The 24096-nt window shown below is 51.1% G+C and overlaps 3 protein-coding genes across 3 annotated transcripts; 2 read left to right on the forward strand and 1 right to left on the reverse strand.

Moving 5' to 3' along the window:
* Positions 1–3571: 3571 nt before the first annotated feature.
* Positions 3572–8767, reverse strand: GCC1 (GRIP and coiled-coil domain containing 1). The gene is made up of 2 exons (XM_044246513.1): positions 7361–8767; positions 3572–6470 (listed from the first exon to the last, which is right to left on the reverse strand). Exons 1-2 carry the CDS (start codon positions 8390–8392, stop codon positions 5175–5177), a joined length of 2328 nt encoding a protein of 775 aa, XP_044102448.1. The 5' UTR covers positions 8393–8767; the 3' UTR covers positions 3572–5174.
* Positions 8768–11720: 2953 nt separating this feature from the next.
* ARF5 (ADP ribosylation factor 5) lies at positions 11721–14808 on the forward strand. The gene is made up of 6 exons (XM_044246514.1): positions 11721–11877; positions 12403–12483; positions 12834–12943; positions 13496–13567; positions 14090–14215; positions 14323–14808. The coding sequence occupies exons 1-6, from the start codon at positions 11811–11813 to the stop codon at positions 14407–14409; spliced, it is 543 nt and encodes a 180-aa protein (XP_044102449.1). The 5' UTR covers positions 11721–11810; the 3' UTR covers positions 14410–14808.
* A 1545-nt stretch (positions 14809–16353) lies between these two features.
* On the forward strand, positions 16354–22464 carry FSCN3 (fascin actin-bundling protein 3). The gene is made up of 6 exons (XM_044244592.1): positions 16354–16494; positions 17441–18137; positions 18472–18590; positions 21123–21282; positions 21777–21947; positions 22259–22464. Exons 1-6 carry the CDS (start codon positions 16354–16356, stop codon positions 22462–22464), a joined length of 1494 nt encoding a protein of 497 aa, XP_044100527.1.
* The last annotated feature ends 1632 nt before the right edge of the window (positions 22465–24096 follow it).

Here is a 24096-nt window from a genome sequence, read left to right on the forward strand (position 1 = left end):
AATCACTGTGCCCAAGGTCAGTGTGAAAAAAGTGCCAAAGGATCTCAGAGCAGGAAGCACCTGCATATGGCTAAGTATAAGAAAAATAGACATGGAGGAAGTGACATTCCAGCTGCCCTGGAAGGGATAAGAGTGTACTACTGGGGCGGGGATGGGTGAAGGTAGAAGGAACAGTGCCAAGGATCCCAGTTTGGGAAAATGGAAACTGACCACGTGACTCCGCGTAGGCCTGCAAACCTAACACAAGAAGCTTGGCCTCCAGACTCTTTCTAGTCTGGACTCTGCTCACTAAGGCCCCACACTCTGCCCCACAGAGTTAGACAGGCTGCTGAGACAGGATTCCCCACCCCCGGGAATGGCCTGTGATACTCCCTAGACTGAAGTTGTAGCTTTTTAAAAAAGACTTTATTTATTTATTTGACAGACAGAGATCACAAGTAGGAAGAGAGGCAGGCAGAGAGAGAGGAGGAAGCAGGCTCCCTGCTGAGCAGAGAGCCCGATGGGGGGCTCGATTCCAGCACCCTGGATCATGACCTGTAGCGAAGGCAGAGGCTTTGACCCACTGAGCCACCCAGGCACCCCTGAAGCTGCATTTTCAGAGGCCTGGGAGCTGTTGAACTTAAGAGAAAGACAATGGACCCTACTCTAGGTTAGCTAGTACCCTCCTCAGACTGTTTGCGTACCATTATCAGCCCTAGGCCTTGGGCAATTCGTCTCATTATTCCCAGCCTCAAGGTCCTCATTTTTAAAATAGATAAGCTTCCCAAGATTGGTGTGATTAAGTAAAACAGTATCTTCCCGGGTTTGGTGTGATTAAGTAAAACAATGCAGGCCAAAAGCCAGCAAGTCTCCTTCATAGCAGGCACTGCACAAAAGGCCATTGTTGTTTCTACTTTTGCTTACAGCAACACTTGTGGGTAAGAAACACTGGAATTAAATTCCGAAAGCTCAGCCTAACTTCCATTCTGTCACTTAAATACTCTGGGGGAGGAGGGAAGCATCTAACCTGGTTTAGCACCTGCTTTGTTTTGGGTACTGGGCTGGTTCTTAATGCACATAATTTTTCTTTAAGATGAGGATAGAACCTGGAAATAGGTATCATCCCCATTTTAAGAAAATTAACTTCAGTAAGATTAATTTATAAAGTCACAGAACTGACAGGAGATCCGACTGAGATTTCAACCCAGGATGTGTGAACCTCGTTCCTTGCTCCCCAACCATCAAGCTGAGGTAAGCAGGCTGCCTAGTGAGGCACAGAAGATAGAGGAGAGAAGTAAAGGGGGTGGGAGATTGGTAAAGTGACCCATTTGTTAGCCTTCTATGTTTAATTCCCCAAGCTGTTTGCTCAGCTTTACTAGAGACTAGAGTTGGAACCCACTACAGCAATACCCAGCCCTCCTTTCGCTCTGTTGGTGATCCAAGTCCTAAAAATGAGCTGTCATCTAGAGCCTGGGGGACCAGGCAGCTTTATAAAGAACCAACGTTGCCTGTTTAGCTCTCCAGCACAGCCACGTCACTTGCTGCAGTTTTACAGCTGGAGACTTTCTTTCCATCTGAACCCACCCAATTCAACCTAGAGATCAGTCTCTCCAGCCACATAAGTCACCTGCGGAGACAGGCACTGACTCTTTCAAGTCCTGAGAAGACAGCACACTCAGACTGAGCCAGCGCTGGGTACTCAGACCTGGTTTGGACACCTAACAGTTACATGACCTTGGGCAAACGTTAACACCTCAACCACTCTCACCTGGTCTGTAAAAATGGACGATACAACACACGTGTGGAGTAAATGATGCAATGGGTATGAATGGCTTGACATGGTTGGTGCTGGCGCTGTTGGCAAGAGTTCCCAAACACAGCCCTGCAGTGGCAGCTTCTCAAGAAAAGGCCAAGAGCCCTCGAGTTCTGGATAACAGATAGGGTCTTACATCTAGGGCATGATTATATGGCTATTGATTCCCCAGAGAGCAGATACCCAAGAGATGGGGAACAAGGAAAGCAGAAAGCCCTTAGAATGATCAACTTGCCTTCTCTGCCCCTTCTCCCTGCATTTGTTCTTCTAGCAATCCTCCCAATTTCTGTGGTAATAAACAATAAGGTCGTCTCCTTACTTAATGTTGACACACCTCATGCAATGTCTGATACTCTGGAAGCAAGGCCAAGGGAAAACTTATTTTTCTCTGACTGTATCTAATCTCAATTCTTTTTCTCTCCCTTTCCTTTCTTAAGAGTATCCAGCACTGGAAAACCAGTCAAGAAACTGGAAAATATACTTGGGAGGAAAATGTTCTTCTTCTTTTTTTTTTTTTAAAGATTTTATTTATTCATTTGACAGACAGAGATCACAAGCAGACAGAGAGGCAGGCAGAGAGAGGGAGAGGAGGAAGCAGGCTCCCTGCAGAGCAGAGAGCCCGATGTGGGACTCGATCCCAGGACCCTGAGATCATGACCTGAGCCGAAGGCAGCGGCTTAACCCACTGAGCCACCCAGAAAATGTTCTTCTTAAGGATGGGAAGGGACCAAGCCTTTTCCTTTTCAGCAGGAAGTGTTCACAGGCTTATAAGTATTAATAGTTTTTTAAAAAAATTATTAATCAGAACTTGACTTGCTTCTTTGCCTGTATGGTATCTTCTTAAAAGTCAAAAGCACAGGAATTATTAGTCCTAGGAAAGTAGCTGTGACCTTGGATCTTTCTGTGCTGTCCAAAACCACCTAGAAATCACAATCAAAATATGTGCTACAGGGGTGCCTGGGTGGCTCAGTGGGTTAAAGCCGCTGCCTTCAGCTCAGGTCATGATCCCAAGGGTCCTGGGATCGAGCCCTGCATTGGGCTCTCTGCTCTGCAGGATGCCTGCTTCCCTTCCTCTCTCTCTCTGCCTGCTTCTCTGCCTATTTGTGATCTTTCTCTGTCAAATAAATAAAAATCTTCTAAAAAAAAATGTGCTACATTTAAGGCGATCACAATTAAGAGACGATGATGATTTTAGTTCAGTCTGAAATCCTGAGAAACTTTTCCAGAATACTGTAAACCCGGATTTGAAGCATAACAGAGCATTAAAAGACCTGATTACTTCTAAAGTTTCAAGCAGCAATTATGAAAGTTTCAAGCCTGCCCACCAAACCAAGGAAAAAGTGTAGTGTAGCTGCTTACACACACACCTAATTAGAGGTTGAAAAATTTGTTTTGTAATTGAGGTAGTTAAAGCACTGAGAGGTTCCTCTCTAGATTCAAGCTCATGGCTTGTTTGGGTTTTTTTTTTTTCTTTCAAGATTTTATTTATTTGAGAGAGAGAGCAAGTAAGCCTGGGGACGAGGAGGGGCAGAGGGACAAGCAGACTCTCTGCTGAGTGCAGAGCCTGATGAGGGGCTTGATCCCAGAACCCTGAGATCATGACCTGAGCCAGGGGCAGGTGCCTAACAGACTGACCCTCCCAGCTACCCCTCAAACTCATGGATTAATATATTATTTCCATCCTTTTTATTCTCCATTTACACTCACATTCTGTGTATGTGTATATACGTGCGTGTGCGCACGCGCACAGTCATGCATATTGTTAAAAAAGCACGTAAGTCAGGTTGTTCAGATTTAATGACTCTGTGGTCTGTTATCATTTGAACACATCGCATCTGTTTCATTGAGTCTGCTGTTCCTAGACAGTCTAGGACATCCAGCCTCCCAATTAGAATATTTAATCAAAGTCTTCTGCACCCTAAACCCTCACAAAACAGCTGTGATGACATAACAGAAAAGATACGTATTAGTCCAGTCAGTGACAAAGCATTGGTCTTTAGGGTCGAAAGATCTCTACAACCAGATCAAGAGCAGATGGAGGAAAGGGCAGAATAGGGGAACTGATATTGTCTGAACCCAACTTTTCTGAGTCCCTCCTTTCCAGACGGCCTGAAGCTCCCTTTCCTTATGTGCAGATTAAATCTACTTGTGCAAGACCAAACATTAAAAAAAAAAAAAAAAAAAAAAAAAACCCAGGAAGGAGGAAAAATTAAGGTAATGCATGTAGAGAAGATGAGGATTGTGTACTGAAACTCTGTGACCCGATAAAGACGTGGGCAAAATACCCTGGAGGCAGTAACCCATGAACACTCTGGCTTGCAGGGACATGAAGATTTAACCAGAATGCTGTCCATGGGGCAGCTGGCACCCCCAGCCCCTCGGCTGAACTTCCACCACATTCTTGTGAGGGTCACAGAATCTTCTAGAATCAGCAAATCCTCCTCTTCTCAGTCCCTACAAAGGCAGAAACAGCTGTGGGGAGGTGAGGAGGTTGTAAATCTCTGAGCTAATTCTTGGTAACCAGACAGGCTCAGAGTTTCCCAATCAGATCCTCTGCTGTAAGAAAGCCAGGGTTTTTTCTTAATGCAAGTTCAGCATCGAGGAAAAGCTAGCAAAATCATTTACTCACAATCCCAGACCAAGCTGAGACAGACAGGTTAAGGCAGGGTCAAACGCAAGAGGCCCACGGAAACCCTATCCAGGCCAAAAGCAGGTTACCCAGGAAATCCCTAGGACTGACATGGTGCTCGGGGCCCTCTACATACATACTACATACTTATAGGTATGTTTTGTCCAGACTGACCAGGCCATACCTAGCCCCAGCTAGGTAAGCTTCCCCGTTCCAGACTGGAAGAATCTGTGGACAACAGGGGACAATTGGTCACTATTTCAAACTTCTTGGTTCCTCTCCAGCCCTGATTTACGTCCCCAGAAAATTGGGGCAGCAGTGGACCAGACTCAGATTATGAGATGGGGCATAAACAGCCGGTCCTTGTGAGTATTTAGAAATAACTGAACTCCCTTTGGAGTCACATTAACTCCTGGTTCTGTGCTAGGAGTGTAATACTAAAACAGAAAGTCTTATTTTAAAATATTCTCACCACCTCCCCAACTTTGGCACCTCCCAGTCTTCATCTGTCCCCCGTCTTCCCTCACAAATGCACCATCCGAGTATTACTGGGACATTTTCAGTATCTTTAGGGCCCAAGGACAATGTGGCATTCATGGCATTTGGCAGAAAATCCCATCCCACATTAAAGACTCTTCCAGTTCAACAAAGTGAAGAAAAAAATTATAATGTTAAGAGAAGGTGCAGCAAAAACCAGTCTGTCCCTTCCCACACCAGAGGCACAGAGATTTCAGGAGTCCTCGAAAAGGGCATTCATCTCTTGCCAGAAGGCCACCAGCTACCACCGGTTGGGAGGCGCGTGATGGCTTGCTTCTCCTCGGGACTGAAATGCAAGATGGTCAGGATGGCCGTGAGGGTCTGCTGGCGGCCCAGGCTGTCAGGCAAGGTCAGGAAGCGGTAGATGATGTTTTTGAGGTACTCCAGGTTGGCTCCCTCCCTACTCTGATCCCTGATGTTCTTCTCAATGTGGCTCTGCAGGGCGGCTACCTGTTCTCGGTGCCGCTCCCCGTCCTCCAGCAGCCGGTCCTGCAGCTGCCGAACCTCCCCCTCCAGCCTGTGCTTCTGCTTGCGTAGCGACGCGATCTCCACCTCCTTGCGGGCCAGCTGCTCGGCGTACAGGAAGAACGTGGGCTCGTTGGCCGCGGCCAGCTGCAGCGCCTGGGTCAGGCTGTCCGGGGCCGACACGTCGGCCGGGTCCCCGGGCCCCCCGCCGCCCACCGGGCTCCTGCGACCCGGCAGCCCCGAGGACAAGGCCACGGAGCGCAGCTGCTCCAGCTCCAAGTCCTTCTCGGCCAGCACAGCCAGGGCCCGGTCCCGCTGCTTGTGCAGCTCCTCTTCTAGGCGCAGCGCACGCTCCCTGAAGTCCAGCTGGCTCTGCTCCAGCTCCTGGCGGTGCGCGTGCTGCAGCCGGGCCAGCTCCTGCTTCCAGTCCTCGGCCTCCTGCCCGTGCTGGCGCTCGAGCTCCTCGCAGGACAGCCGCAGGGAGATGTACTTCTCCTTCAGCTCGGCGAGCTGTTCCTGGGCCTCCTCCAGCTCCTTGGCCAGATTGCCGTCCTTGGTGTTCTTGCTCTTGAGGACCACCTGGGCCCTCATCTTGTACCTCTCGAACTCCTCCTTCAGCTGCTTCAGCTCCTGTTGGTAGTAGAGTGCCGAAGCCTTCTCCCCGTCGGCAGCCTCCGAGCCGGCCATTATCTCCAGGTCACAGAGCTTCTCCACGTCCAGGGTCACCTGGCTTTTCCTGGCCGCCACCTGCAGCAGCCTCTTCAGCTGCTCCATCTTATCCTTCAGGACGTTGACATCCAGACTGGACTCCTCGCCATGGCTGTCCAGCGGGGAGCGGCTGGAGGCGGCGAGCGCCAGTGTCTTGTTCTCCAGGTCCAGCTGCAGGATGCGCTCCTTTAGCTTCTGGATAGCCAGCTGGTCCTTCTGCTTGGCTTTCTCATAGGTGCCCAGCAGCTCGGACAGCTCAGAGATTTGATTCTCCAGGGCCGCCACCCTCTGCTCTTCCACCTGAGATTGCTGGCGTAGCTGATCTTCTGCAAGGGCTGTCTGTAAGGCAAGGGGACAGATGGAAATGCGTCCAGAAAAGCCACAAAGGCCTAGAGCAAACTGAGAGAGCAAGAGAGGGGAGCAAAGGGGTCACAGGACTCAGATGGCCTGGTTTGAGAAGGGGCACTGGGGCTTTTCCTGTTGCTTTGGGAACTAACGAACCTTCCTGTAACCTGGTGGGGTTCTGCTCCCAGAGATACATCACAGCAAACAATATTAAGAACCTCCGCGTATCTACTGTTGTTCTGCTCTAGTGCCTCCTGTCTCCTGTCATACACAAGGCTCACACGAGAACTGCGTTATCTTTGTTTGTCATCTGTTGCCCCAAATCCCACTAAGAAATCACAGGACATCTCCCAATATTCCTGGAAGTTCAAAACTCAGTTGGATCCCTCTCCACGCTGAAAGGAGCACTGTAAAATAGCACACCTTTCCAGAACAGGTTAACTGACTAGAAGCAATTATAAGAGGATGCTTCTGAGACTTCCTTTTGCACCACCTCCTCCTCCCCGCAGCCACCCTACCTACAGGCGTATACCACTCCCTGTGTAACGCATCTGCCTAGAGGCAGACACACTCCGTTCACTGCACAGCTGAAACTATGCTGCCCCACAGAGCACAGCTGCTAAGATGCCAAGGCCAGAAGTTCAGAGGGGTCTCGTCCCAAACCAGCCTACACTGAGGAAGTCCACAACCTGTTGGAAGCACATTCTGTGGATACTGTCAACAGCACACCGCACCGACTTCCCAGGACTCACAGTGCAACCTCCTGAATAGCATCAACAATGGACACGGCAGCCACTTAGTTCTAATTACCAAAGGAGACAAAACCCTGATATTTCCCACTTTAGGCTAAATGACTAACATTTGAAGGAGATGACAGTAATTACCTTCCTCATTTCCTGCTGCAGCTGAGCCTGGAAATGGCTCTTCAGGCAGGCAGCCTCTTCCTGAAGCTCCCGCAGCCGAGGGTCGGGCCGATTCTTCTCATCCCGAAGAGCCTGCAGCTCACCTTTCAAGTCCTCCACCTCACGGGTCAGCTGCTTGGTCTGCAGCTCAAACCCTTCCATCTGACCAGCTGCATAAGCCCGTCCTGCCAGGGCTTCTCTGGTCTCTTCCAGCCGAAGCTCCAAGTCCTGGCGCTGGGTCCTCTCCTCCTGCAGCAGTTTCTGGAGCTCACGAAGCATCAAGGCATGGTCACTTTGCTCTTGGGACCGATCATGCTGCTGGGTGATAAGTCGGGCTTTGGTTTCTGCTATCTGCTCCTGCAGCCCCTTCAATTCTCCCTCCAGACGGCCCCTCTCCTCTTCTGCCTTTTTACTGGTATCCTCTAAGTCCTGTTTCATCTTCTTCTTGTCAGCCAGGTAAGAAGCTTCCATGCGAGACTTCTCCTGGGTGACTGTAGCCAAAGAGCTGGTCAAAGTAGCCAACTGAGTCTTCAGCTGGTGCAGTCGTTTGTCCACTTCTCCACCCCCAGATGGTCCATCCCCACTGCTACTGCTAACGCCACTCTCCGACCCGCTGGCTTCTTCGGACTTTGGAGGTGGGGGTCCACGAGCCGGCCTGTCATCCTCTACCCCAAATTCACCCTTGGTGCTGGTGAGACTTGCCGCAGTATCCAAGCTGGTGGCGGTCCCAGTGCTATCCTCGCTGTGAGTGGAACATCGGTCATCCACAGAGTCAGGAAAAGAGAGGCCTGGAGACTGGACACCTGTGAGGCCCACATCTGCCTCGTGGGATACCGACAGCACTTTAATGCTGGCCTCTAGAGCCTCCTTCTCTTTCAGAAGGCTTTTATAGGCGCGGACCACATCCTTAAGACGTGCCTGGTACTGGAGGAGCTGCTTCTTCTGCGTCTCAATGGTCTCCAGCAGGTCCTTCTTGCTCGGTCCGCCCCCGAAATTCATGCCAAACTTCTCCATGTTCCGAACGGGTTGCTCGACGTCGGCCAGAAGAGGATCGCGAAGACCTTGGCGGGGGCAGTGAACGACGGGGAGATAACTGTTCCCGAAGGCGCTCCTCCAAGCTGTCGGAGACCGGATGCCAGACGCGGGGCAGCCTGCAGAAGCGCCTGCCGGGTCCTAGGCACCGAGAGCCGCGGCCAGTCCTATCCTAAAGGGGCGACGCCGCCACAAGAGAAGCACACGGCCAGGAATCGCCTGTACTGTCCCAGAAACTGCTTCGCACTCGCCCGGGCCACAGCAGGCCCCGCCGGCCCTCGGCCCACCGTCGGCCACGGGTTTAAATCCAGCGTATCCCCATCACGACTTTCTAAGTACAGCAGCCGGAGAACGGCACTTCCGGGTCCCCTGGAAGTGACGACAGCGCGACGCAGCAGGCTCCGCCCCCAGCGGGCGCGCGGTAGGCGGAGCTACTTCGGCGGGTGGATGGGAGGTGTCCTGTTCTGAACCCAGCTAGGCTACGAACGCAGGGCAAGCGAAGTCGACTACTCCGGAGTGTTCATGTTTTCGTGACGGCGCCCGAGCTTACCTTCGGGCTACGAGGAGCGAGGGTCGGGGGGCAACGCCGCACTGAGTCCTTCTCAAACACCCGGGTGAGCGGCGCTTCCCCACATTTGGGGCTCAGTATCTCTGTCCCTGAAGATCAACAAGTCAGACTCCCATTTAGACTACGAAAACTGTAACCCTTGATAGGACAGTTTTGGCACCTGTTCGGTGTACAGTATAATAATTATTAGCACCCTTCCTGAGTTCTGCTGAGTTGATTCAGCAAATATATGTGGAAGGCACCCTACGGCCATGACCTCCATCTTAAGTGCCAACTGTACTCCAGGACCTTCACAAGAGTTTTGTTATTTACCCCTTTCAGCTATTCTGCTCAGTGGGTGGAAACCCGAGACATGGGTTACATAACGTGCTCAAGGTCACACAACTAGGAATCCTATCTATATCTGTCTACCTCTCCACATACGAAGTCCTCCTGTTCCAGGTGATCACCACGAAGAGAAAAGGCCCTGCCCTCAAGGAGCTCCTATCTAGTGAGAAAGCAGAGATAAAAACACAAGTCCTGCTCTCACACCAGCATGTATGGGTATATTCAAAGTGCTACAGAAGTTAAGAGGAGGGAGGCCTGTCTAGGGGAAGCAGAAAAGGTTCAGGGAAAATACCTGGGGATCTGAAGCATAAGTAACAATTATCCATCTAACTAAAGATGAGGAAAACAAGCATTCTGGGCAGAGGGACAAGATTGCTGGGACTCCTAGGGCATCAGAGAGCCTGGCTCACTGGGGAAGCACTGAGAATCACCTCATAGCCATAGCTTATGGTATGTCAAGGAAGTTGGCAACAGATGGGCCAGGCACAATAGGTGGAGACACAAATTAAGGCATTTAGACTTTATCTTGGGCGCTAAGAAGATACTAAAAGATTTTAATCTTGGGTGGCATCATCCAGACTTAAATGAGCAAGAGCTCAAGGAGCTCAAGGAACAGGATACTGGTAAGGAGGCTATTTCTGTCTTGAGGAAGAGATGGTAGTGAAACAGAGCAAGGACAGCAGGGACGGACAACAGGGATTGGCTCTTTTAATTAAAGATGTGGAACTGACCTGACTTCCTTACTACTAGTTCTGTTAATATATTGAGACTCTTAAACGCACTCTTCAACCTTGTAAAAAGCCTTCTTAAGAATGCAAGTCTGGGGGTGCCTGGGTGGCTCAGTGGTTTAAGCCTCTGCCTTCAGCTCAGGTCATGATCTCAGGGTCTTGGGATCGAGCCCCACATCGGGCTCTCTGCTCAGCAGGGAGCCTGCTTCCCCTTCTCTCTCTGCCTGCCTTCTGCCTACTTGTGATCTCTCTCTGTCTATCAAATAAATAGATAAAAATCTTTAAAAAAAAAATGCAAGTCTGTGGCTGAAGAGTCAAGGAAAGTCATGGACTCACTCATACCCTGTGCCCAAAGCCTGTTCTCTTTACAGACTTTTCAGGTCAGGACAGGGAAGACCCTGGAGGTCTGTTCATATAATTTGTCTGTTCAAATAATATCTGTGGCCCAGATAAAATCCAGCTGCACTATGCAAAGCATTTAGATATACTGTTTCTCCTTTTGTAGAAAATAACAGGTTGTGAGGATCATTGAAGCTAAGCCCTCCAAAAAAGGGGGTAAAAGGCAGAACTGAGATTTGATTGAGACGTGGACCAACGGTACATGGTAGGCATTCAATCTTTGTTGAATGAGTGAATGAATGAAGGTTATCTGATTCTCAGCTCATCTCACAATGTCCAGTCCATAAGCAATTGATCCTACAAGCCTACTGGCATGTAGGTTTCAAACCGATTGACTTTGCTCCACTGAGCCGCCTATTAGATCATCCAAACCAAGTACTGTATTTGTTAAGCATTTATTAGGTGCCTGGCACTGACTCAGTCTCTATCGTAGAAGAAATTTAAATACCTGTCTTCCTATTCCCCCTCGTTGCTTAGTGGGAAAATTACTTGTGAAGCACTTTTGTAGAGGGCGACAAGAGTTTCATAAATTCCTGGATTGGAGGACATTAAAAAATCCGGGTTCCCAGGTCTGTGGCAAAGTGAAGAAGCTTCAGAAAGGCTGTCTCGGTCAGCTGAAGGACATTGAATCCGGGGCCCTTCCAGGCAAGGGCCTGTTTCTCCTGTATGCTGGAGTAGATTCTGCTGACTGCGAAACCAAGAAAGCCAGCTAGCGCTGGGGCACCTTCTTTTCCCACCTCCCGCACACTCCTCTCGGGATTCTATGGTCCCTTGAACCACCTGCAACGCTCAAAGCCCCTCTCTGGGCGCTGAGGGGGTCAAAGAGAAGACTAAGACGGGAGCACAGAGCTTCCGCTCCCCTAGGACGGCGGTGCATACAGTGGGTGATGCTAGTTCGCAAGAGCTAAACCTGAGAGCAGGGTGGACTGGCCGGGACGAACCAAAGCCCAGGGGCTGGCCACTTAAGCTACGGGTCGGGGGCCGTTGTGAAGCACTGTAGACTCTCCTCGGCCCCGCTTGGGCTGCCGGTGAAGCAGCCACAGACCTGACAGCGTTCCAGAAACGGGGAGAGACCGAGACCCCAATCCTCTTTAAAGCCGGCGCGGGACGCCGCGAGGCTGCGGAGACTCTCCAAGCTTCAGATTTTGCCAGAGCCGGAGCCTGGGGGCGGGGAAGGGGCGGGGAGGGGGCGGGGAAGGGGCGGGGAGGGGGCGGGGCCCGGTCGGGGGCGGGCCCGCGATGACGTAGGGCGGGCCGGGACGCGCGGAGGCGGTGGCGGAGCCTCCTCCTCCTGCTGCTGCGCCCCATCCCCCAGCGGCCGGCCGGTTCCAGCCCGCACCCCGCGTCCGTGCCCGCACCCCCTCCCCCGGGCCCCGCCATGGGCCTCACTGTGTCCGCGCTCTTTTCGCGGATCTTCGGGAAGAAGCAGATGAGGATCCTCATGGGTGAGGCAGATCTAGCGCGCGGCCCGGACCGGAGCGCCGGCCCCCGCGCAGCCCTCCCGCCCCCGCGTCCCTCCGAACCCAGCTCAGCCGGGTCTCTGACCTGGAGTCACCTGCCTCCTAACCCCCCGGGGGTCACTGCTCTCGGGCTGGTCGCGGTCTGCAGTGCCGATCCCCGGGCCTGAGCCCGGGAGCTGCGGGCCTGGGTGGGGTGAAGCTCCCTCCTCCCCAGCCCGGCTGGGAAGAAGGGAGGATTCCGCCCTTGGAGACGACTTTTAAAAGGAGCGCAGCCCTCCTCCTATGCCCTTTCCCCCCTAGCCGTCTCCCGCCTCTCGCCCGCTTTGGGGCACGAGTTGGTGCTCACCACCCAGACTGCTCTTAAGGCCTCGAAGGTAGAGAACGGAGCGCACCTGCAGGCGCTTGGGCTCTCCGCCCCCGTCTCCATCAGCTGTCCTGGCTTCTCCCCTTTCCTGGTCTCTAGAGGGCTCCCTCGCTCCCGTCTCCATCCCTGTGCCCCTCTCCTTGCAGTTGGCTTGGATGCAGCCGGCAAGACCACAATCTTGTACAAACTGAAGTTGGGGGAGATTGTCACCACCATCCCCACCATAGGTGAGTTCTGAGGCGAGGCCGGGAGGAGCGGGAGGCTGGCAGCAGGCCTTCCCAGGGTTTGCTACCCATTCTGCCCGAGGCCCTTATCTCTGTGCAGGGAGCTGACCCTGACACCAGACACTGCTACCTGAGAAGTGGGTCACAGTTACCTTTAGTTACTGCATGGTGCTGAAGCAGGTGTATGTGACCTAGCCGGGCCTGGTCTGTGGACTGCCTGTTCTCTGGGGTTCTCTTCCCATGGGACTTGATCATTGCCTTCTGGTTTTATGTCCCCAGTGAATCCACCTAGATTTAGAGAGTTCTTTTCTTTCAGGACTTGGTTCTCATATTTTTTTTCCAATTATCTCCAGGATTCAATGTGGAAACAGTGGAATACAAGAATATTTGTTTCACAGTCTGGGACGTGGGAGGCCAGGACAAGATTCGGCCTCTGTGGCGGCACTACTTCCAGAACACTCAGGTGGGGTGGGGCTCCCCAACCCCAGGAGAGAAGGTGTTAGGGCTGCGACTGAGATGTTGGCCTAGGCCTGTCTCACAAGCCAGGGGGAAAAAACCTTTACCTCCCACCTATCCACATTTGTAGCCTTACCTCTCCTCATCCTTCAGGAATGCCTTTAGTTTTCTGAGACTTAGCTACCTTAGCTTCTGAGCAGAACTCTGGGGCCAAGCTGCCTCATTTATTTGTTTATTTTTAAAGTCAGCTTTTTCTCCCAACGTGGGACTTGAACTCACAGTTCTGACCGAGACAGTCAGGCGCACTCATGCTGCCTCATTTAGCTCTCGTCTGGTCTTTCCCTGGTCCCTTGCGCTTCTTCTAACTACACTGCTTGCCTGAGGGCAAAGGCTGTATCCTTCGCATGGTGTCTCCAGTTGGTGCCACCGTGTTTGCAGAAGCTTAGTGAAAAGTTTTAAGATGAGAAGGTTTAGACACAAAGATGGGAAAAAGAAAGAGCCAGACTAGGGTATGTCCCAGCTGGGAGTGATGGCTTGTCCGTTCTTCCTTCCCACTCAGGGCCTCATCTTCGTAGTGGACAGTAATGACCGAGAGAGGGTCCAGGAATCTGCTGACGAGCTCCAGAAGATGGTGAGCACCCAGAGCCCTGGGAACAGAGTCCCCGTTCAGAGACAGAGCTCTGAGATCTCTGAGCTGGAGTGAAAGTCAGGAAATGTCTCACAGGCCTTGACTGTGTTTCTCTGTGTGGACGCATTCGCAAGGCATACCTCACTGTGTCTTGAACTGGAGTCAGGTCAAAAAGCCCAAGACTGACTTTTTCCTTGCATCCTCACGTCTTCACATCCGAGGTGTTGGTGGGGAAAGGGGAATTATGGGTGGTGGGGAGAAACTTCCTCTTAACATTCTTGTTTTTCCATTGAGAAACATTACCATTTTGACTAGGGCAAGTCATTTGAAAAAGGCTCTTTTTGGATTTAAGGCCAGATGGCTGCAAGCTGAGTTAGGAAGCTTGTGTTCAGCTCAGACTACACGATATTACATTTCCCCTACAAATATGTTAGAAGGCAGAAAGGGAGAGTTCCCTGCCCAGCGGGAAGGGGAGGCCTGGAGACTCTGCCAGGACACCGGCCTCCATCCCCTCACCCGTCTCAGCTGCAGGAGGACGAGCTGCGGGATGCCGTGCTGCTGGTGTTTGCCAACAAGCAGGACATGCCCAACGCCATGCCCGTGAGCGAGCTCACCGACAAGCTGGGCCTGCAGCACTTGCGGAGCCGCACGGTGAGGGTCCCGCATCGCCCAAGGGTGCCACGGGGTTGGGGGGGGCAGGACGTGAAGGTGTCCCCTCATCTTCCCTGCTGCTGAGCTCTCTTTCCTTCTCCCTGCAGTGGTACGTCCAGGCCACCTGTGCCACCCAAGGCACAGGCCTGTATGATGGGCTCGACTGGCTGTCCCACGAGCTGTCCAAGCGCTAACCCACCAGGGGCCGGCCCCTGCTGCCCAGAAGCTCCCGCGTGCCCCCGGGACGGCCAGATTCCCGGACTCCTCAGGCAGTGCCCTTCCCTCCCACTCCTCTCCCACAGACACGGGCCTCCGCTCTGGCTCCTTCCTGCATGTTCTCTCTGTCGTTGGAGCCTGGAGCCTCACTGTCTGGACCGAAGGGGTCCACTCTCCTGCCTGCTGGGACCTGTGGAAGGGGGACTTCTCCAGGGCTAAGGCCCCTTCTTCCAGAGGAGGAACAGGGATCTGGGTTTACTTTCTTTTTTTTCCATTTCGGGAGTCCCCTTGGGGCGAGGTGGGGAGGGAAGGTGAGGGCTATGGTGGTGCTATGACGTGGCACTGGACATTGAGTAATAAATTTGCTGTGGTTTGTACATGGTGTTGTCTGTAGCCTAGAAGTGAGGGGGCTGGGTTGTTGGATACAAAGGGACAATGCGATAGGAAGGAAGCTCAGAGCCGTGGAGACTACAGAGCGACCCCCTCCTCACCGCATGCACACACCGGCTCCCTTCATCCAGCTCAGCTTCTCCCTCCTTATTCTTGAGGCTACAAGCACTCCCCAATTCCAGGGGGCCTTTGCTGAGGGGATCTACTTTCATGATTCTGTAAATCTCTTACATCCTGGGCCTTTCCATCTCGTAGCTACTTAGAACAGTGGTTCTTAAAGATTACTGTGAACATTAAAATTGGGGGGCAGTATTTATTAACAATAGCACCCCGAGGGGCACTTCAGAAAATATGACTCATTAGGACTGATCTGAAGCCCAAGAATATGCATCTTAGAAATTACACAGGTGATTCTGTCACTACTACTGTGTTAGCCTTATTCTATGAAACACCGTAGGGTTCTTCTAATCCTTGGGGATTAAAGTTCCTCACTGTGTGAGGCAACTCTTTCTACCTAAAAGACACCTCTGGCCCTGTACCACCTCGCCCCCACGGCGGAAAGAGGAAAGTACGTGCATGGAACCAGGAGTGTAGGTGGTTCTCCAGGTGTGGTTCACTCTGCCCGTTCTTCAAATCCCTGCAAAGCTTAAACAAAACCTGCCTTTGCACCATTATTTCTTCTTGCCTTTCTCCTTTCATGTGGTCAGTTTTTCCAGCTACTGGCCTGATTTTCTCCAGGAGCTTTGTAGGAAGTGAGTCCCAGAAGCTGTTGGCCAACAGGGACCCTTTGAGGGGAAGGGCTGGGATCCTTAGGAACAGTGAGGCAGGGGATTATGAGGAAGATGCCCAGGGCTCTCCCTACCTAGGACATTTCCCTTCCCCTGCTCTGAGCCAACCCTTCCTGATGAAAATGAGTCATTTGATCCTTGCTGGTTATTTATCTAGGGTTTCCTCACACCCCCTGAAAAGCACCTTCTGAGACATTTTGGCTTCATTCTCCCAAGGGCTGTAAAAGTTAATAAATTTTTCCTGGATATCTTGAACTCGAAATACAGTTGAGTCCCAAGGGAGCCAAGCAGACCTCATTTCGTGAGGAGGAAAGAGGTTGGTTTTTATCCTGTGATTAAAGCGAGAAACAAGCAAAGAATGGAAGACACTTGCCTGTAGTCACAGGTTATCACTGGCCCAGGCTGGAGTTCTGATTCCCAGTCTTAGCTCAGCTCTGTTGGTGCCTGGAGTTGCACAGGGAGCTTGACGCCAGAGGCCCTAGACCCACTTCCTCTGGGCTGCGGATTGACCATGGCCGGGCCAGTGCCCTTTCCCCACTATGGATAAGAGGCAGCCCTCACAGTCACAATGCTCCCGGGTCACAGAGGCGCTGGGCCCTAGGCCAGCCTCTGCCTGAGAAATTCCCTCTGGGAACATCTTCTGGTGGGTACTACAGGCCTGATTCCAGGCCCTATGGCCTGTGGAACCGCACCACTGGGGGGAAGGCTGGGCCGGACAGAGTCATCACCTGTGGTGCCGGCCCCATGGAGGAGGTGGAGTGGACGCGAAGACCCAAGCCTGAGGAGCTAAGGGTTGGGCTCATCAGCTGGGCAGGATCCTACCTCACTTTTGAGGCATATAAGAACACGGTCACTGCTACTGCAAAGGGCTTGGGCCGGAGACAGGTAACCAGACAAACCTGTACGGGAGTCTTCTTTCCTAGTGGCCAAGCTCTGGTGTGTGCGTGTGTGTGTGTGTGTGTGTGTGTGTGTGTGGTGGCTGGGGTACGCTCACTATCATTTTCCTAGCCTTTGCCATTACCAGCCCAAGACCCTCCTACCCCAGGCTTTTGCTCACAGGTCTCGATCCTTCCCTCTCCCCCTCTCTCAACCTGTTCCGAGAGGCAAAGCCTCAGCCCTTGCTGCCTTGCCTTCTCTGGCTGCTTTCTTCCCTCCACCCCAGCACCAGGTGGCTGTGTCATCACAAAGAGGAGAGGTGAAGAGCCCAGGCTGGAAGGCAGGACTGTGGGCCTCCAGTGTGCCAGGGGCTGCGGTGGGTTGCGGGGTGGGGGGGCTGGTAGCGGGGGGCGGTGCAGTTAGGGATGGACTGATTCTTTTCAGTTATGGGTTGTGGTTTGGGAATCCTTATCCCTGGAGCCTGGGTCTGTCCACCCCAATGTAAGAGGTCTTGGCTTTCTCCTGGCCTGCTGGGGAGGTGGGCTCTGGGGAGGAGAGTGTTAGTTAACATGGTCTCCAGGGGCAACAGTGAGGAAGAGAGAAGTCAAACTTAAACCAAAACACTTCTTAGAAAATTGGGCATTGAAGGAAGCCACCAAGTAACAGAGAAGGAATTTTACCTTCGGTGAGCTGGGAGAGGCAGGTCCTTAGAACTTTTCTTGGGATCTTGAGAAGCGCCCTGATTCCAGTAGGAGAGGTCTCCTGAAATCTTTTGATCAGTTGGATGAGAGGGTAGAAGAGCTGACAGTCTCCGTGGAGGCTGATGTGGAGGGGAAGGTGAGGTGGTTGGTTGCCATGAAGGTCCTAGGGTGATGGCAGGTGTGATGGCATTGGACACCCTAACCTGGTCATTCGGCAATACTGATCTCCTGCCTCTCCCTCCCACCGCCTCCAGACCTGGGAGATCTTGGTGAGCAATGAGCATGACACACAGGCGGTGGTCCGACTACGGGGCTTGCAAGGCCTTTACCTCCTGTGCGAGGCAGATGGCAGTCTATGCTACGGCCGGCCCAGGACCAGCCACCACGGGTGCTTCCTCCTGCGTTTCCACCGCAATGGCAAGTGGACCCTCCAGTGCATAATTAGTGGCCGTTACCTGGAGTCTGACGGTGAAGATGTGTTCTGCAACTCCAGGGTCCTCTCAGCCTACCACATGTGGACCCCCCGTCCGGCCCTGCACGTCCACGTGATCCTCTACAGCCCTGTGAACCACTGCTACGCCCGGGCTGACCCCACTGTGGGCCGTGTCTGGGTGGATGCGCCCGTTCCCTGCCTGGAGGAATGTGGCTTCCTGTTGCATTTCCAAGATGGATGCTACCACCTGGAGACCTCAACACACTTCTTCCTGTCCCACGTAGACCGGCTGGTCCCCCAACCCTCAGCACAGACGGCTTTTCACATGCAGGTGCGGCCAGGAGGGCTCGTGGCCCTTAGCGACGGAGAAGGAGGCATGCTGTACCCGCAGGGCACACGCCTGCTTCTGGGCCTGGGCTCCAATCCCCACAGGGGTGAGGAGTGGTTCGTCCTACAGCGCTGTCCCACCTGGGTCAGCCTCAGGTCCAAGACTCGGAAGTTCCTCTCCATCGTCTATGGCAAGTGCTGGGTCTAGGACAGCTGTGGAGGGAGGGAGAGCTGGCTCCTGGAAAGAGAAAAATGTATTGGAGAGCAGCAGATACTTTGGAAGCTGCTGATAAGGAGGATCCTAGGATCCCAACAGGATCCCTTAGGCCATGGAGTAGGGTGATAAGGCAGGGACAGGGACTTCAGGGAATAGCTTGGGTCTTCTCCAGGCTCCTGTGGTCTGCAGAAGGTGGTAAAGGCTGAGGAGGGGAACCAGAGGGAACCCAGACAGAAGGTGTGGAGGAGGGGCTGAGACTGAGGTTGAAACCAGACTCTGGCCCCTTCTGACATGATCTTTCTCTGCAGATGTTGAGGTATGCGCTGCCTCTGAGCACATAACCCCAATGTCCTTGTTCCAGTTTGAATGCGACGATGAGAGCCCCACCTTGCAGCTTCGTGCAGCCAATGGCTGCTACCTAGCCCAGGTGAGAACTTGGCCTTCCGAGCGAGGGAATCCTTCATTTCTGAGCTCTCCCATTCTAGACATACTTTCTCCTTCTTCAAGGCAGGTGACCAGAGGCTGAGGTGGAGGACGGTGGAGACAAGGGTGGAGACCCTTGTCAATTTTCAACCAATGGGCCCAATTTCATTCAATGGGGCCTCTTTGAAAAAAAAGAAAAAAGAAAAAGAAAGAAAAACCAATTTTATGGCGGCACAATTTATATACAATCAACTGCACTAGTTTCAATGTGCAATTCAAGAAGTTTTGACAAATGTATACACTCATGCATGTATATGCACATGTATACACCCAATAACAAGTTAAAGATTATTTACATCACTACATAAATTCCCTCTTGCCCCTTTGTAGTCAGTCCCCCTTTCCTCTTGCCCTCCCCTCCACCCGTTACTGTTCTGTCGCTGCTGATAAGTCGCCTACTCTAGAATTTCCCATGAATGGAATCACACCATGGTACCCTGTGTATTCTTCCTTTCATGAACATAATATTTTTGAGATTCATGATCCATGTATCCATAGTTTATCCTCTGTTATTGCTGAGCCGTTTCCCATACTACTACTCATCAACACACACATGATTTATTTATCCATTTACTTGTTGATGAACACTTGAGTCCTCTCCAGTTTGGGCTATTGTGAATAAAGTTGCGGGGTACCTGGGTGGTTCAGCCGGTTAAGCCTCTGCCTTCAGCTCAGGTCATGATCCCAGAATGCTGGGATGGAGCCCCGTGTCAAGCTCCCTGCTGAGCAGGGAGCCTGCTTCTCCCCCTCCTCCCGGCTTGTGCTCTCTCTCAATATCTCTGTCTCTCCATCTCTCTCTAGTAAATAAATAAAATCTTTTAAAAAGTAGAGTTGCAAGGAACATTTGCATTCGAGTTTTTTTATGGGTCTGTACTTTTAGTAATCTTAGGGGTAGAAATACTGTGTCACATGATAAATTTGTGTTTATATTTTTATTTTTTAATTTTTTTTAAGATTGCATTTATTTCCTTGAGAGAGCAAGCTAGAGAAAAAGAGAGAGAGAGAGAGAGCAGGCACAAGCAGGGGTGCGGGGGGAAGGGTGGAGTGAGAAGGAAAAACACACTCCTTGCTGAACAGAGAGCCCAACGCAGGACTCGATCCCAGGACCCTGGGATCATGACCTGAGCCAAAGGCATACATTTAACCAACTGAGCCACCCAGGTGCCCCATGTTTACATTTTTAAGAAAATGTTAAATAGTTTTCTAAAGTGAGTATTCTATTTTACATTCTTGCCAGCAATGTATAAGAGTTCTAACTGTTCCACATCCTCATCAACACTTGATATTGTCTGTATTTCTTATTTTAGCCACTCTAATGGAAGTGCAGTGACATCTTTTTTTTTTTTTTAAAGATTTTATTTATTTATTTGAGAGAGAGAGACAGTGAGAGAGAGCACGAGCGAGGAGAAGGTCAGAGAGCGAAGCAGACTCCACATGGAGCTGGGAGCCTGATGTGGGACTCGATCCTGGGACTCCAGGATCACGCCCTGAGCCGAAGGCAGTCGTCCAACCAACTGCGCCACCCAGGCGTCCCCCTACATCTTACTGTGCCTTTAATTTGCATGTCTCTTGTAATTAGTAACATTGAGTATCTTTTCATGGGCTTATTGGCCATTTGTATATCTTCTCTGTGAGGTGTCTGTTCAAATCTTTTGCCCACTGGGTTTTCTTATGATCAAGTCATAAGTATTCTTTCTTATGTTCTAAAGTCAAGAGTTCTTTCTGTGTTCTAAAGGCAAGTTCTTTGCCAAATACAGGTATTGTGTTTCCTCGCAACCTGTGGCTTGCCTTTTCATTTGCTTAATAGTGTCTTTTGAGCAGCAAGTTTTTTATTTTGATGAAGTCCAATTTCTCCACTCTGCAAATGATTAGTGATTTTTTGGTTCCAATAAATCTTTGCCTGCCCCAATGTTGCAAAGACTTTCTCCTAGGTTTTCTTGTAGATGTTTTATGGTTTTGCTTTCATTTTTATGTCTTTGATCCATTTGGAAATGATTTTGGTATCTGGGCTGAGGTTTATTTCTCTCCATGTGGTTATCCAGGTCCTTTTTTGATAATGGACTCTGGGATATAGCCAAGACTGGGGAAGGGGGGGAGCTGAGACCACAATATGTTTTCCAAAAAGGATGTGAAAACAGGGCACCTGGGGGGCTCAGTTAGTTAAACATCTGCCTTTTGTTCAGGTCATGATCCCAGGATCCTGGGATAGAGCCCCTCATCAGGATCCCTAGGGAGCCTGCTTCTCCCTCTCCCACTCCCCCTGCTTTTGTGCATGCTCTCTCTCTCTCTCTGTCAACTAAATAAATAAAATCTTAAAAAAAAAAAAAGAAAGAAAGAAAAGAAAGGATGTGAAAACATAAAGCATGCCCTGGGAGAATGAAGAAAGTCAGTGTGTGGGATATAGGAATAAAAATTATGGGAAGAAAGCTGATATTTTGTCCTTGTTTCTCTTGTCTGCTCCCTGTAATCTCTCCAGAGGCACCACAGAACAGTGGTGGCTAATGGGCACCCCATGGAGCCTGATACCTTCTTCCGAGTGCACTGGAATTGTGGCAAGATCATCCTGCAGTCTCCCAATGGACGCTTCTTGGGCATCATAGACAATGGCCTGCTGATGGCCAATGCCACCATCCCAGGTGAGGAGAGAGGCCCTCCTGCCAGGTTATCCAAGTCAGAGATGCTTTCAGAGGGAGCTGGGCTGTAATAGAAAGAGCACTGGAGCTGGGGTCTGTGTATTTGCTGAATCACTGAATTTGCTGAATGACAATGAATTTTTGTCATCACTTGGGCAAACACATCTGTGAGCCCCAGTTCCATTGGCTCCCTTCCCAAGGGGGGTGCTCTCCAGCCCATCTGCCTCCCAGGAGTCTTGTGAAGATTAAATAGATTCACACCTCTCAAAGGAAGGAAGGATATTAAAACCTCTTGGGCTCCACACCCTATTAAGTGGGTTTTTTTTTTTTCCTATTAAGTGTTTTGACAGACATTTCATAAGTACCCAGCCCAAGATCTGGCACCTAGTAGGTGTTTAGTAATTGTTTAAATGTTGACAACCTGCAATTAAGTGTCCCTCCTCCTGGAAAGCATCTGGAAGCAGCTCATCCAGATAACTCCTCTCTGTTTCTTCCAGGCCCCAATGAGGAATTTGGGATTCGATTAGCTAACCGGCCCTTCCTTGTACTGCGAGGTCGTTATGGGTACGTGGGCACGTCCTCAGAGCATGACCTCATGAAGTGCAATATGGACCAGCCCGACTGCATCCATCTGCTGCCTTGCCGCCAGGGCATCTACCACTTCCAGGGTGAGGAGCTTCTCTTCTCCGTGAACTTCTCCTGGGTTCACGGTCTTGTCCTGCCTTAGCCCCAACTCGGACTCCAATGTCTTCTGCTCAGAGCCTACTCAGCAGAAAAGGAAAAATGGAGTTTCTCTTTGTTTTCACACGTCAAGGCCCCCTGAGTGGGTTGGTAGACCCAAACCCAGCCCTCCCACGTTTCCACAGATGGACCTGCCTACATAGGCGGAGTGGGGAAGTCAGAGGGGCTGGCGCACTTGCCGGGAGCAGCCTCTAGCCATCCAGCAGGAGGACTTCATCCTTCACCCTTCCCTCCCCAGCACAGGGTGGATCCTTCTGGTCAATAACATCCTTCGGCACCTTTCGTCCTTGGGGGAAGTTTGCTCTCAACTTCTGTATAGAGCTTCACGGGAGCAACCTGCTCACGGTGCTGGCACCCAATGGATTCTATATACGATCCGACCGAAGCGGCACCCTGTTGGCGGACAGCGAAGAGATTACCAAAGAGTGTATTTGGGAGTTTTAGGTAAGATCAAGTGGGTCAGGACCAGGAGGTAGAGGAGAAGGAGCTGAGGAGCAAGGAAAGAAGGGAAGTGGGTGAGCATGAGACCAAAACACACCCGTGGACTGACTTCTGTTCCACAACCGGATCAGCTCCAGACATTTATTCCAAATCCAGACTCTCCTCTCAGGGCTTCTAGAGACTGACTTGCTAGAGAAAGGAAGGGAAATCAGATCTAGGTTTCTGACGATGAGACCACACTGACGTGTGTGCCAGCAAGCTTGGGGGGGACAGAATCAGGTGTATCTCTCTGTGTTAAGATGCAGAGCTTTGCCCCACTCTTAGGGAAGACGGGTAACTTTGAGGGTATGCCTTCTAAACTATGCACTTTCTATCCCCACACCCCTGGATCCCTGGAGTGCTGATGGCTTCCAGATATTCATCTGCAGCTCTGACCCTTCTCCAGAGCGCTAACCTCCTCTCCGTCCGACTTTCTGATTGACAACTGACTTGACTTGGTCCTGCCATCCTCTCAAAATCAGCCTCCTCCCCCCAACCTTCTGCAGATGATTCTTCCGGTCCTTCCCCATGGCCATCTAGAGTGTTGCTATCCTCCCAGATGCTCTGGATCGAGATCTCAGCACCATCTCGCCTTCCTCCCTTTCATTCCCTTTACCAAACCCTGAAAACTCTTGGGTACTTCCATAACCATGACTTGAGCACTTGCTCCTTCTTAACTACCTTTGCTACCGTGTGAATCCAAGCTTTTCACCCAAAGCCTGCACTGTGATGAGGGCTCCCCGGCAGCACTCACTGCCTCCAGATCCGTCCACCCCATCATCTCTTCTCCATGCCAAGTTTGCTTTCCTAAATCATTCCCTGTTCCCAGGTCTTCAGGACACCTCGCTGCTCTTTGCCCTGTTTCCTCAGAGCTGACCTCACTTTCCTGGCTTGGAAGGGCATGAGGATGTTGTGGGAAGAAGAGCTTTGGTTTTGGTATCACATAGACCTGGAACCTTGGGGAAATTGTTTTAACATTTCTAGGCCTTGGTTTCCCTATCTGTAAAATGGGAATAATAGCTAATTCACAAGATGGTATGAAGGTTAAATAGCCATATGGACCTAGATATGGACCCCCACTATATATATTCACTCCTTTCTTGCATTTTCTACTGGTTTTCTTTTCTTTCTTTTTTTTTTTAAGAGTTTATTTATTTATTTATTTGACAGACAGAGATCACAAGTAGGCAGAGAGGCAGGCAGAGAGAGAGAGGAAGGAAGCAGGCTCCCCACTGAGCAGAGAGCCTGATGCATGGCCCGATCCCAGGACCCTGGGATCATGACCTGAGCCAAAGGCAGAGGCTTTAACCCACTGAGCCACCCAGGCACCCCTCTACTGGTTTTCTAAACAAACCCTTTGCTAGGGCCAAAGTGGAAAAAAAATCAAATGAAATTCCACCAGGCTTCTTTTCTTATCTGTTTCATAAAGGGTTTCAATGGAACTAAATTTTGCAGGCTCCTTCCAGGCCATGACATTCCAGTAGACAATGTATCATAGTGGTTAATAGCTCATTCTTAGACATTGAACTGGGTTCTCATTGGATTTTTACCAGTTAAAATTGTTTGACCCTGGAAAAATGAACCTTTCAAATCCTG

The sequence above is a fragment of the Neovison vison genome, chromosome 4 (genome assembly GCF_020171115.1).
Source record: "Neovison vison isolate M4711 chromosome 4, ASM_NN_V1, whole genome shotgun sequence".
Classification (NCBI taxonomy): Eukaryota; Metazoa; Chordata; class Mammalia; order Carnivora; family Mustelidae; genus Neogale; species Neogale vison.

Excerpts from the sequence above, each read along its gene's own strand:
- GCC1 (XM_044246513.1), bottom strand. The coding sequence starts at position 8,392 with ATGGAGAAGTTTGGCATGAATTTCGGGGGCGGACCGAGCAAGAAGGAC. Across the intron at positions 6,471-7,360 it reads TGCAGCAGGAAATGAGGAAG|ACAGCCCTTGCAGAAGATCA; the intron begins GTAATTACTGTC and ends CTTGCCTTACAG.
- ARF5 (XM_044246514.1), top strand. The coding sequence starts at position 11,811 with ATGGGCCTCACTGTGTCCGCGCTCTTTTCGCGGATCTTCGGGAAGAAG. Across the intron at positions 12,484-12,833 it reads CACCACCATCCCCACCATAG|GATTCAATGTGGAAACAGTG; the intron begins GTGAGTTCTGAG and ends AATTATCTCCAG. Across the intron at positions 12,944-13,495 it reads ACTACTTCCAGAACACTCAG|GGCCTCATCTTCGTAGTGGA; the intron begins GTGGGGTGGGGC and ends CTTCCCACTCAG.
- FSCN3 (XM_044244592.1), top strand. The coding sequence starts at position 16,354 with ATGGAGGAGGTGGAGTGGACGCGAAGACCCAAGCCTGAGGAGCTAAGG. Across the intron at positions 18,591-21,122 it reads ATGGCTGCTACCTAGCCCAG|AGGCACCACAGAACAGTGGT; the intron begins GTGAGAACTTGG and ends TAATCTCTCCAG. Across the intron at positions 21,948-22,258 it reads GGGCATCTACCACTTCCAGG|CACAGGGTGGATCCTTCTGG; the intron begins GTGAGGAGCTTC and ends TTCCCTCCCCAG.